Source organism: Falco rusticolus, chromosome 14 (assembly GCF_015220075.1).
Source record: "Falco rusticolus isolate bFalRus1 chromosome 14, bFalRus1.pri, whole genome shotgun sequence".
NCBI classification, from domain to species: Eukaryota; Metazoa; Chordata; class Aves; order Falconiformes; family Falconidae; genus Falco; species Falco rusticolus.
In genome coordinates, this window is record NC_051200.1 from 3,568,547 (window position 1) to 3,582,905 (window position 14,359).

At 39.8% G+C, this 14,359-nt stretch overlaps 1 protein-coding gene across 1 annotated transcript; it reads right to left on the minus strand.

Moving 5' to 3' along the window:
* Positions 1-1,723: 1,723 nt before the first annotated feature.
* MAGT1 (magnesium transporter 1) lies at positions 1,724-13,765 on the minus strand. The gene is made up of 10 exons (XM_037408279.1): positions 13,638-13,765; positions 12,370-12,539; positions 11,409-11,526; positions 9,964-10,104; positions 9,362-9,502; positions 8,935-9,024; positions 6,481-6,544; positions 4,390-4,464; positions 3,837-3,927; positions 1,724-3,146 (listed from the first exon to the last, which is right to left on the minus strand). Exons 1-10 carry the CDS (start codon positions 13,734-13,736, stop codon positions 3,131-3,133), a joined length of 1,005 nt encoding a protein of 334 aa, XP_037264176.1. The 5' UTR covers positions 13,737-13,765; the 3' UTR covers positions 1,724-3,130.
* Between the last annotated feature and the right edge of the window lie 594 nt (positions 13,766-14,359).

Sequence of the window (14,359 nt, forward strand, 5' to 3'; positions counted from 1 at the left end):
CTAGGCAGCCATCATCTCATCATATTCCCCAGTATCCCACTGCCTGCCAAAAGGTTTAATGTCTTCTTACCCTCACATCAGAATGCATATTTATCATGTGATTGCATATGTCCACTCAGCCACAATGACATCACCTGCCATGGGATTAATTAAGATTATTTGCACAAGCACCAAGCCATACACAGCAGATGCAGAGCTGAGCCTGTTTTCCACCTAGTTGGAGGGTTAAGCAGTTCTGCCCCTGAAGAGCACATACTTAGGAAGAATCTCTGTTAAAAGCTTAACTGCAGAGAAAACTGCTAGGCACCACCATTAAGAGGCATGTTCTGTGCTGAACACTGGAATGGTTTGAAGACAGAAGCTTCCAGTAAATTGTAGACAACACAAACCATTACCTACATTAATCCAATTAAGATTTACTATCTTGCTTTGGCCTTAGCTCATCGAGCTCCTTAAATTACTACTAGCTATTATTCAAAAATATTTTAGAAACATACCACAGCCCCTTCTCAAAAGCAGAAAAAGCAGCAATCTTTGAGGCCAGCCACGTTAAAAAAAATACCCCACACAGTCCATTTTCAGCTAAAGAACATACCATTTCTTCCTTCTATTACAATAAGCGTTCTCTAAAGGTGAGCTTTTATAGTACTTCTGAGCTGTTTAATGACTCACTTGCTAAAGGAGATGGCCTCATCAAACTCCCAGTTTTTGCATACTGGTTCTTGAATGCATTACCTCATCCCACCTTTGTTCTATTGGTCCAGAACTGTACTATACTAACTAGTTAGCAAGATGCATGTGCCAATGGTCCCAAAAAAATCACTCTGGTACCAATTACAGCTGGCCATTACCTCTCAACTGATGCACAAGATAAGTCTTTCTAGAATTGCACCCTCTCTAAATCCGCTGCAGGTCCTTGCAAGCACTCAATCTTCTCTTGCTCCACTATCACGCCTGTTCCCTCCTCCATGCACTTCAGTTTCAGCCTAGAGAGCACAAAAAATGCTTACTTTTTTCCTACAGTTTTTGCATTTCATATGTCAGCATGGAAAAAGAGGAAAATCCAAAGCTCTCAGTATTTCTACCACTGTAAGCAGAAAGCCAACACATCTCCACTATCCATCAGCAGGATGTGCAACTATTAGGCAATATATGATTATATGCTTTTTAGAGGGACAGAATAAAATATGCACCATGTCACAGAAATTGGAAACTAGACTGAGAATTTAAGAAAAAACCTGTTACTTTTAGAATGAAACTGTAAGCAACTTTCACCTGCATGGCTAGTGACTGAAGTACAATCTAGAAGTTTATTGGAAGCATTGTACCAACAGGACAGGAAAATAGGCAACAGATACAACAATCCAGAGTTGTTCCAGGCTATCTGTAGTGCTAACTAGACTCCACCTCCAGAAACACTGTTAGTTAATCTGTCTAGGAACCCAGGAAGTCAAGATTTTCACCTCAGGACAGCTGTCAAAGACAGGTAAAAACCATGCAATTTTTATGCTACTAGTTGGCTACATGAGAAGACATCTCATATTGTACATTTTGGGCTGTAATTTCCCTACATAAACACGTATGTGCTGCTAATCCAGTCTACTCAGCCATACTGAGATTATTCACTATATACAGACATTTTTATTAACACATTGAAGCAAGAGTGGAAGAAAAGAGGTTTGTTCTGTTTTATGTTCAAGTTCAAAAGACACAGGAGCAGGGATTAAACTAAAAAATTTTATTGAAACTTGTCCAAAATTCAGTCAGGCACACAATTTATCCATTCCACTAAGGCTTGTCATTTTGTATAGCATAGAAAAAAAAATGCATTTCAACAAGTTGAAACACCAAACAACTAAATTAGTGAAGTTAAGGCACTTGAGATGTGTGTTAATTTAGCAAAATTGCATAAAAATAACATTCTACTTTGAATGATATAGTCCTTTCTGAGATTCAATCTAAAGCATCCAAATTCTGTAACCTCTTGAGACAGGGGAGATGAAGAAGCAAGAGGCAAAAGTCTCATCATATTTTCCTCTGACTAGTAACCTCCAAGGCCACCACAGCCTATGGAAGGAAGATTAGTGAATCAGGCTGCACAGATTTCCTATAGTACAGATGCTGAAATATACAACAGTTTGGGGTGAGGCACAATGTCTTCCACTCAGGAATCCTTAAGGCAAAGTATCTTTGTGAGATGAGAGAACAAAACAAGAGAGCAAAAAGCACATGCATTCAATTGTAAGGCTAACAAATCTCTGTTGGGGTAACAATATCTATCCTGGAATTAGATCTCTGCCCACTCCCATATCCTCCCCAAGGCTAAAAACTTGGGAGAAAATAAATGGAGAACACAGAAACTTACATAGTGACCAAAAATCTGGTATTTTTGAGAGTGTGAATGTTGGACAGTATAAGAACAATTTTTTCCAGCTCCAAGCCAACATTCACAATTTAAATGCAGCAGTTTCAGCATTTAGCAAAGGAAAGTTTTTAAATGAATAACTGAATTAATAACCCAGTTCCACTTGTTGAAAATTCTCCCTTCATCTGTGAAACAACCCCTTGCATCATACAGCAGTTCAGTATTCAAAAATGAGATACAGCTCTAGGATATGCACATTCCACACCACAATCTTAAGTATTCTCCAAGGGTTGCACACAGACTGAAGGAAAACATTTCTAGGTATATGAAGATGTTTTCTCAAACTTAAAAAGGCATGAGAGAAAAGCTATCGTCACCTGCTATTTATCACTTTATTTTCTGTTTGTGCATATTTGAGGGGGAAAAAACCCACATGGTAAACAGATTATCCAATTGAACGTAAAGTACTGTTTCTAGTTAGCCTACAGAAATATAGTTCTAAGCATTAAGTTCTGAATTTCACTAGAAGGAGAGTTGTTTAAGAAGATGTAAAGCTTATGAAAGAGAGATTGCATCTTAATACTCTTGTGTCCTTCAGAGCAAATTGCTTGTTATATTTAAGGCACTACATGTCTTCTTTGGTTCAGTGTTTAACTATCTCATTCAGTGTAAAGAGGTAGCATGAACCATACGTATTCAGCTCTTCCATTCCATTACACACAATTTCAGTTGCCACCTTTCTGAAGGTACAGATTCTGGAATCCTTTAACTCATTAGGAAACTGCAGGAACAAAATAACATATATTATTAATTTTATAAGAAACAAAAGGTGTGCAACATTCCACTTAGCTTTCATATATGCCAAGAAAATCAGAATGAGAAACTGGGCCTGATGCAACTATGATGCAAGCAGCTGTGGGGAAGACACTTAAAATAAGTCTTCTAGTAATGCAAAAGCCAAGATAACCACATCTTAGCTACAAGAAGTTTAGCAGTAGTACATAAGACCATTGCATAGAACGGAATAAAAGCTGACTGGTTATTGAACAGGGACTAAGCTCAGCTCTCTTCTGGTCTTGAGAAAAGTCTTATGAAATAAGTTTTATTATTTAGATATTTTTAAATAAGAAATGACTTCTCACAGAAAGGAGATAATATTTGCCTATTTCCCACCAAATCAGATTTCAGAAAATAGGCCCTTTGCCTATTTTTCTGTTGTGGTTTATATTATTACCACACAGGGAAATACAAGTCAGCAGGAACAGATACATTTGTAAGCACACAGTCCACATAAAACCCCAGACTTCTAGTATCACTCTCAATCTTTAAGCCCTCAGTTCCATCTACCCACTTCCTTCAGAAAAGCCTGTGGTGTTCTAGCTCTATTGCAATGCACAGGAAAATGACAACTATAACAGCACACACACACACACAAAAAAAAAAAAGAACCCAAAACCCAGAAAACACATACCTGTATGGATAGCCATGGTATTTAGACCTGAAGACAGACAGCAACCAGCTGAAGAACAACACCACCAAGCCAATACCAGCAATACACATAACTGCAAGAGATGCAGAGTAAGATTCCAGTAATGTGGCAGCTGTCCACAAAAACACTGCAGTGACTGGGGTTTTCAAAAGCATTCTGTAACGCTTAGAGATTTGCTCAGAGGAGACCTCTGTTAAAGTCACTGAGAAGAACTAAATTAAGACCATTAAAAAAAAAAATCCTCCTGTAATTAATTTTTATACCACTGCTTCAAGAGCAAGTCTGTCCCTCCTCCTCTCCCTTAGTAGCAAAATGCTGCAAAGCACCTTTATATTTCCCCACCTCCCAAAAGGGCTTTGAGTTTATCTTGCCGTTTGCTAAGCAACTCCAAGTTCTCCCAAAAAAAACGATTCACTTCTGCTTAGAATTGGGAAGTGTACAAAAACCCACAGGCAAAAGCCTTTCTATTAAAGAGCATATAAAAAATCTTTACTGAATATGCCTTCTCTTAAGAGAGAAAAGTATTAGTACTTACTTTTTCTTTTCCCCACATCCATGTGAGAAGTAGCAGCTTCGTGGAGAAGTACCATTCCTAAAGTAACACCACCATCTATGAACGCTGTTTAAGGCTAAATCAACAAAATACAATAGACTCAACGCAATATACTCCTTCCTAATCTTGTAAATTCAGCTCCATACCTGGGGCATTAAAACTCACTGGAAAAATTAAAGGCTTCCCAGGCAAACCAGCAACTACAGGTGGGAAAAACAGCAACTGAAAGGCATTCATAATGTCAACTTTCAAAAGAAAATAAATACAAAGTTTAAAAATATAAACTGGAAGATACGGTAGGCCTTCACACAAAATTAAAAACATGCATTTATTATCTCAGCTTGTAATGAAACAGCATTTCTTACCAGAGAGCTCAGTCCACTCCTACTACTGTTCTACTCCACTGGAAAATCCCAAAAGGAATTAAACTTCTGCATTTTGCTCCACTAACAGAATGAATAAAATGCATGAAATATTTAATCTAACAAAGTATCCTTCAAGTAGCAGTATTTCAGTCTTTTCTAGTTCTTCAATTAAGAAAAAAATAAATTACCGTTTGTAAAATTAAGGAAGCACAGACAACTCAGCCTGACATCTGCAAAGAATGAATCCTAGCAAAGCAAAATAGTGGATCCAGTGGAACAAAAGACAAGAGTTCCCTCAGATTTCATTCCATTTCACTATAGATGTTCAGTCCCAATCCTCCTCTTGAAATGAGACATACTTATTGTTGACTGTAATGGGACTGTTAGGAAATCTTTCCATTTCAGATGCAGTCTGCCTTCAGCACAAGAGGAAACTGACTTCAGCCTACAGGAACCTTGCCAGCTTCTACCATTTTAAATGTCTCCAGCAACTGGTAGATTGGGTCCATAACATGGATAGCAATAATACAAACATCAACAAAAAGTTTCTAGGTTGAATTTGACTGAGTGTGTCAGAAGTACAGTAATAATTAGAAAAAAGATCAGCAGTTCCCCTCCAAATGGATGGTTTAAGTTAAAAAAAAATTTGATAATGAATACACAGCAAGAGAGTAAAGTTCTTTTAGCACTAGCATATTTAAACATCAATTGCTTACTTTCTATTATTTTACTACAAAAACTCCAGTGTGTTGCTTGCTGAAATTAGAATTTTGAGCAGATAAAACAAGAGAAAAGGGAGAAATTGGCAGAAGTCATTCTGTTAAAGAACACTGCTGCTGCCAACGACTTGTTAATCACTGTCAAGCACTGAAGAGGATGGGTACTTTGAATGAAGTTTTGAAATTATGTCCCTGTAGTAAGTCTGCTATTCTGTATATTTGTGTAGTATAAAATGTAAGCAATTTGAGACTGTGAAGCTGAAAGAAAAAAGGTATTATAAATAAAATATATAAATCCTGAATATAAAGGACAAAAGTATGCACAGGCTAACACAGATAACGGAACAAGGAAGAAATGCTCGAGTGAGATACGACTAAAGTTACAGATGATGGATCAAAAACATACAATGCGAGAACAAAAGGAAAGAACAGGAATTTTGTTCTTATGACTCTAAAGAAACATTTTTATACAAATGAGAATGGTAAAAACTCTTAACCTGCAAGTTTCTGCTTGCCTTTCTTGATGGCATAATACTGGCATGGAAAAATCATGAATTGTTAGCATGAACAAGTGGTGAGAATAAAAGTAAAGAAGGTAAGCAAAGAAATAAAAGAAGAAAGATCAGTAACAGAGGAAGGAATTCAACACCAAAGCACGAACTAAGTGAGACCGGAAAAGATGGAGACACGCACAGAGGAACAGAGGCTATCCTGAAGAACCTTGTTATTCCACAAAGATCCACACCTTCAACACTATCCAATTCAGTCATTATGCAAGGAAGGCAGCAGTGAGAAAGCAGTAAGTATTTTTCTATTCAACTTAGAGATCACCGGCATAGGAAAAGCGTAAGTTGTCATTACAGAAAGGTTCTACAAGCTTCTGCATCAGTATTAGGTGACAGTTAGAAACCTTGAGAAAGTACCCCAATAGAAAAGGCAGCCAACAGAAAACTCATCACCAACCACATGCTTCTCAGCAGGAAGGATACTAAACAGAAGAACAATGTGTGTTTCTGCCACAAACTGGGCCTGACTGCTCCCATGGATATAGTTCTGTAAGAGACAAAGAGTAATTGATTTTAATACTGGAGTCAACTTTGGCATGATTAACAGCAGCTATGGAGCTTGAAATGAAGTTTTTGCACTGCCTCTTTCAGGAGACCAAACAAAGTTGGAGCATGAACAATTTCATCAGTTGATCACCAATTTTGGGGGGGAGGTGTCAGCATCAAAAATCCTTCTATTAACATGCACAATCAGCCCAATGTACCGTTCAGATTATAGCAAGTGCTGCTACACCCTTCATGGTCCAGATCCCCTGTTCAGCAATAATTACCTGAATTACCATAATTACGCTCTCCTGCGCCCACTGTGATCCAAGTCTGATCCACACCCTGACTTTCTTAGGTTACATACACTGCTCCTCAGCTTGGAACTCTTCAATCTACATGTGAACCCTACTCACTTGGCTCCAGAACCAAGCCTCTGATATCTTTTTCATGGCACACCAGGAAAAGAAACATCACTACCAATACCACTGAAGCTTTATTTGCCAGTCTCAAAAAGGCTTAGGAATGATGTAAAGAGGAAACAAAAGGAAGCATTTTCAAGAAAGCATTTAAAATATGAGAACTTTGACTCAGTAAGTCAACTCAGTTTTATTTACATTAGTAGTTTACTAACCAACTAGGTTAACAGAAAATTTGAGATTTGTGAAGGAATACCATTTTTTAATCCCTTATGGGAAGCTCTACATCACTATGGTTGTGATGTTATATCTAAGTAGAAAGATAAAGTTTGATAAGCAGATCCAGAGGGCCTGACCCACCTAACCAGGCATGAGAAGACATTTCACCAAGTTAATTCCCTTCTGAATAAAGTATGTGAGAAAAGCCAATATGTGACATGTAAGCACCTGAAGAGATGCAATGCTGTCAATACATTCTGACTACTTTTACATTCTCATTCTGTATTATGTACAGAGCACTGTATTCCAAGTGATGTTAAAACTTTTTTCCTCCCTCAGAAATGAGATTTCCTAAGTCAAAGATCACTAGACATTAATCTACCTCAAAAACCTCAGAAAGATGTTTTTTATATGTAAGTCATTAGATGGGTGTATAAGATTAAAAAAAAAAGAGCAGGTTAAACATGAAAATGCCAGGCTCAGAAACAAGACTGTTTAGCATGTAATACTCAACATAAACACCTTTATTTTGCTGTTAGTAATTCAGAACTATCATGTCTCTTTACCAATAGAGGATAACAAGACAGGAAAGCAAACATCACAGGTAAATAAATGCTGAAAAGAAAACATGAAAACAAACAGGAATAGTTAAAAGATGCATAGGGAGTCACAGAAATGGAAGAGATCAGGTAATTTAAAATAACCTACCCTCAGAATCTAAGCAAAAGAGCATTGTCATGCTTCCTCCAAAATGTATCCCTTTTTTTACATTTTGGAGAGATGGAAGGAATGCTTACCTTCGGTTCTGAACCAATGCGGAGCCCCCCCCAACCAAAAAACTTCGCAAATAGCTTTGGTTACTCTGTATGCTATCCTCTTTACCTTAGGGCATTATTTTAGTACCTTCTTAGCTTTCTGTGATTACCAGAATAATCGAAGTTTCCACACACAAAAAGACCTTGAACTCTCTAGGTATTAACACAACAAAAATAAACTCCAGGGTAACTCTCTGGAACTAGTCTGTCCCCTTTCCAGCTGAGTACCATCCATATGACTGCTGCCTAATGCTTTATCGCATGGAGCCGTTTCCAACAAGAAACTGAAGGTGCTGCTAGGTAGTAAATGTATCTTAGTATTTCTCATCTGATTAAGAACTGCATTTTCTATTCTATCTTTTAAAAGCTTAGTACTGAGCACAGAAAGCAATACACTTAGGAAACCCTTAAGCATCTGTCCTTAGTCTTAGAAGATCACAGAACTAACACCACCATTCTTATGGAATTAATGAATTATCGAACAGAAGATGGTAGGAATGACCTTCCTGTTCTAGGTAACGGGTGAAATCGCCCCACAGCAATTACAGAACAGAGCACTTTGGTTTAAGAGCAGTATTTTGTGATGGTTTTAGCACTAAAGCAGGAGTTTGCTAACAGAGTTTCTTCCTTGTATTTCAGCCAAGAAAAGGATAAAGCTAATTGGAAGAAAATTTAAATTTGACTGGAGCTCTCACATTCCTTCTGTTTCACACAAAACCAAACCCCTCTTTCACAACCATATTTTAAGAGAAGACAGATCCTCTCTGAACTAATCAACAGCTCTCTACTTCGCCTTGCTCACTGCAGGAGAGGTTAGCCTCACTGACAGACAAAGAAAGAAGCCAAGAACAGAATCTGCTCTCTGATTTGCTTCTTTTAATATCAGCCTTATTTTGCAGAAATAAAACAAATGTAGAAAATAAAACTAAGAAAAGACTTACCACTTGTCCTGTATGGGGATTCTTATGAGCATAGGGTGGACCTCTAATGTGGTTCCACATCTGGCCTGATGTCATTGCTAACACAAAACACTGAAAAGGAAAGAAGAAACACTATTTAATAAGGACTTTCTTCCTATTATTTTTTACCCAATTTCTTTTTAATTTTGTACCCAGAAGCACTGGTTTAGAACACAATCTTAGGCTAGGCATTGTCCTACCTTTTATTTGTATAAAAGGCATCTAATCAAGTGTTACCTGAGTTGAAAAGACCAAGATTAAGTAATATTATCAGACTACCAAAATGTAAACCTAAATGCACCTCATTTGCCTCTACCAGGCTTATGCATCTTTAAGTACAAAAGCTTTTAAAGACTTGATTTGCTACAAAACCTACAACAACAGGCAGACAAGAGTTATAACAACTCACCAAAGCAGCAAATGCCCAGCCAGTTTTGTTATACAGAAAATCCAGATTGCTTCCACGCAAATATACAAGGCCTCCGATGACAGCCAGCAGCAGTCCTAGCATCAACGGTCCAGCATAGTTTGGTGGCCTTATCACACGAATCTGAACACAGGATATTTAAAATTATTTTCCCTCAGTGGGATTACACATTGTATCTGCACTGCTGCTAACAACATCCACAATATATTAGAGTGGGTTAATAGATTTTCTACATAATAGATCTGACTTGGAAAGTAATGCTTCTTCCCCTGCTACTGTAACTTCAGTTTTATACACCTTTACCCTACCTATTAATTTTCTCTTCCATAGGAAGAGAAAGAAGGAAATTAGTTTTACCATCTTATCAAATACAGAATTACACAAAATATTACAACACTGAATGGACATAAAACTTGATATATGCCCAAACATGTGCCCAAACTAGATTTTGTAGATGAGAACTATTTAGACTATGTGAGAGCAGATCATTAGCCACAGATCACAACTGACACATTTCACAGCTGGAATACTGCAGTAAGGGAGTGCTACAGAGGTGGTGGTGGGGAAAGTCTGTATATACTTACATTGACATCAGTTCTGTCAGCCACCCAACGAGCAAGCTGTTCAGCTGCAAAGCCACGCACCTGAAGTTCGTATGTGTCACCCCGTTTAGGCTTGCCTTTAGCAGGAAAGTTAATGAAGGTTGGAGCAGAATTCATGTTTAGCTGTATGCAGAAAATTCATAGAAGATGACAGCAGCATGAAAGTCTGTTTAGTAACACAATTCTAGACCATTTGCATCTTGCAACATCATCATTAAATCAATAAGAAAAACTGTTTAATACATAGATTTCATTGTCAGTAACTTAAAAAAAGTAAAAACAGAACACAGTAGCTTGCATTACTGTGTTTCATAAAAGTAATCAAGGTAGTCCTGCAGTTTCCCTTTTGCATTCCAGTTTTCTCCTTTTAGTACTGAGGAATAATTTTTTTTAGCTCTGTCACTAGCAGAGCTGGATGTCTTATTAAAAAAAATTTAAGCAGGCTTTTTTATTTTTAACACAATTGTGCATGCTTTCTGAAGTGACTGACATTTCTTTGTTAGCACTCAGATCTATAGCTACTGATTCAAAAGATTCAGACCAGGTAAGAGGACATTATAATAAGTAAATAAAAGGAAAAGATAGAACTGCATTTTGTAAACTACTAACACTGCTTTTCCCGTAGCATTTCAGGTTTTTTTTTTAATGTTTCTTCTTTAACTACTACTTTTGGGAGAGAAATCTGGGAAATCGAAATATATACAATAATCTATGAAGACCATAGCTTCATGAATGAATTTTTCATGCAACACTATGGGAAAATTGATCAAGAGTAAAAGACATTCCTCTCCACTCCTCCAGTCCAAAAGCTTCCATTTAATAAAATATCATTGCCTAAATTGTGTAGCTTTTAAATAGAGACAAGTATCTCTTAAAAAAAAAGTTAAGATTTGCAAAACTATAATGAACTATTAATGTGATCTGCAATTGCAAGCATACATGGAAAGAACTCATACATCTAAAAAAAAAAAATGGTTACATAAAGTTAACCAAAGACCAAAACATCCAGGTACTCAACAAGAAGTTAGCCCATACTGAAAGCCTAATCTAGCACACTCTAGTAATCTAAAAGTTGTAATAGCTGTTCCTAATGACATCGGTGCTTTCTATCTTGCCTCTTTGTGTATCATAGAAAAATTCAATTAAGAATTACACCGTGTTACTACAGGAGACAATCTCAGAAAAAAGTGTCAGAGAAGCCAGTTCACTCCTTGTACCTATTGCAGATTTGTTAGTTCTGTTAATATTACTGCCAACATGCTACTGTCCTCTGCTCTTGTCATTTCTTCTGAACAGCAGCTTTTAGCTTCTCAATTATTTCTTTAATCATTGTTACACTAAATTTTGTATACATCTTTACCTTCTTGCCCTCAGTCTCCAAAACCCAAGTTAAAAATAACGTTAAAAGAGAAAAAGAGAGACCTTACCATCTGAAATACATCTGAGCCTTCATCGAAATCTACCATAGCAAAAAAAATCTTATTGGTAAATGCACTGGAATATCGCCAGGAGTTTGCCAGAATCTGGTATTCCTCATCAGCTTGCCTGTAAAACACACAAAGTGAAACACTGTATCACATGTTTGTCCAGAGCAGAAGTTACAAAACAGCTGAGGGAGCTGTAGTCACCCCACCCCATTACTGATGCCTCCCACACAACCTGACATTAACTTTCTAGTTAAGTCCAGACAATCTTCTAACAATCAAGTGAAGCACTTGACACCACTGTTGTTTTTTTTTTTAAATGCAAGGGCAAGTTTTGTTGAGTCCATGAACACAAGCAGTGGTAATTTCTAATTGAAATGTGAAATGGAACCCAGCTGCTCATGATTTGCTAGACAACAAGATACCAAATCGAGTCCAGGTGTGCCCTCATTTCCATGTCAGAGGATGGGAAACCATTTAATTTCAAGTAACCAGGTATAAAAATAATCTTTACAGACCTCTGCCACCTCCAGATTAATACATGAAAGCCATAATATGGTTAAGGATCCAACATATTATAGTTGTAAATAAGCAAGTGCCAAACATATTAATTAACTTTTAGATTGCATGGCCAGCAGTAATTCTACAAACATTTCTCCAGCAGCTCATACCAGGAAAGTTGAGTTTTCACCCCATCTTTCTCCAGAAGCCTATCAGTGTGAACGCTGTTTCTGCAAAGCACTGATTATCTTAGGAGCGAGATAAATAATTAAGGACTATGTTATATTCTCACATACATATTACACATATTCCACACATTTAATTTCAAGTAAAATCCTGCTATAATGTGCCCAAATATAATCTTCCCACATAGGCAAAAAGCTTTATCCCAGTCTTAAATGTAATTTCCTACAAAGCACGTGATGACTTTCAAGTTCTAATTTAGGACTAAATTAAGCCGTACTTGCACACAACACACTGTCTGTGAGGCTGAAGAGCAGTGAACATCACAATCACCGAGTAATTTCTGGGCGGTGCCTTTACAAGGCGTCGAAATTTATCTCCATTCATTCGAATAACGGATCTTTTACTCGCCCACTCCATTAGCTGGTTCACTTTTTCTGACAACACCATCTGAAAATAAAGCCAGAAAAACACTTGGATTTTTGGTGGGTTTTTTCCTAGTCTCACAGTACACTCTTGAAGGTTTCTAGATGTGACATAACATCTGCACCGTATTTCATAAGAACACTGCTCATGTTACGTGATACTTCATTAAGATTCTTGAAGGCATTTGCAGGTCCATTTGATAGGTTAATATTATTCTTTTACTTGAGCCGCTCAGTAATACACACACTTTGAGCTTAAGCACTTTGCCTTTAAGCACTTGGCTTTACACACGCTGGTGAAGACCCAAGACCATTCAGCTCACTAGTACTTTCTCACATTGCTAACTGCACAGATTTCTTTCAGGTGCACACCTCAAATCATGCCACAGCATTTGGTCAGTACCAAACATCACTCTGTTTCCGATTTCAAAACTCGGTGGCAGCGGAATCAGCACTAGTGATGGAAGCACCATGCGGGTGAGCTCCACCACCAATGGTCAGCATGGCCAGACAAACCTTGACGCAGCGTGTACCTGGCGAACAGGTGAGTGCTCGGCACTAAGCTCTTTTTAAAGCCAAGCCAACCAATTCTGCAACGTTATACAAAGAAGCGCTAGATAAGCGACAATCCCCCCCAGATGTTAATTTATCACAAACTACTTCTTACTAACACCTTCCTTCAGATGAGTACTTTAAGGTAAATAATGAACTAACTCTTCCGTGACTCCTACCTGCCTGAAGCCGTACAGAGCCCTCGGAGCCGGCTGTGTGGGACTACGTGACACCACCGAGGCCGGGCAGGCACCCACCCACCCCTCGCACTGCCGGGCCACCACGCTCCCGCAGCGCTTTCTACAACAATACGGGAAGAAGCTGCATTTAAACGCACTCAAAGGTACAAGGAAAAGGAGACCTGTAGGATTCTAAAGAGGCAGCCGCTCCGCTGGGCCCGCGGCCGCGGGCTGCCCCTCAGGGCCGCGGGGGCCTCAGGGCCGCGGGGGCCTCAAGCTGAGACCCGCGGGTGTCCCAAGCTGGGGCCCGCCCAGCCCCGCTCGGCGCTACACAGCCCCGCTCAGCACTGCACGACCCCGGCACGACACGGCAGAGCCCGGCGGCACCTCACCTCCTTCCGCTTCTGCCCCGCGGCGCCCGGCCCGCTCCAGGCCAGCAGCAGCAGCAGCGCCAGCACCGGCACCGCCGCCATGGCCGCCCCGCGCCCCATTGGCCGGCCCCGCCCGACCGGCAGCGCGGTCCCGCCCACTCGCTTCCTATTGGCGGAAGCGCCGGCCCGCCACTCGCTGACGGCTTTCTATTCGCTGAAGCTCTGTCCAGCACGGGCTGCCGCTAGCCCATAGGAGCGCGGCAAGCTGGAGCCGTGCGATTCGTGAAACGTGGAGGGAAGGCGGGCCGTGCCGCGCGGCGGCGGCCGGGTCCCCTGGAGATGGGGGCGCCGCAGTTTGGGGGGTGCCCCCTTCTCTGCCCTGCTGCAGCAGCCCCTTACCTTCAGGGTACGCCCGGGCTTTCCTCAGCACCTGCGGCTCTTTAAACGCTGCAAACTGCTGCGCAGCCGCAGTGTGCTTGGGCCGCCCGGGGTCCCGGGGGGCTGGCACAGCGGCGAGGGGCCCGGCCTTCACCTCGGTAAGCGCCAAGAAACCAGAAAAGGAATCTAGAATAAAACACCAAGGAGCTTAATTGGTAGCTCCCCAAAGTCATACGCTGGTTTATTTTTAAACACGCATGTATATTGCTGTCTTGTGAGTTAAGGAGATTATTAAAACCGCAAACGCCCTCGGGAAATCCTCTGCCGGTGTGCGATGAGTGAGGGACCCTCAAGTGTAATCCCAC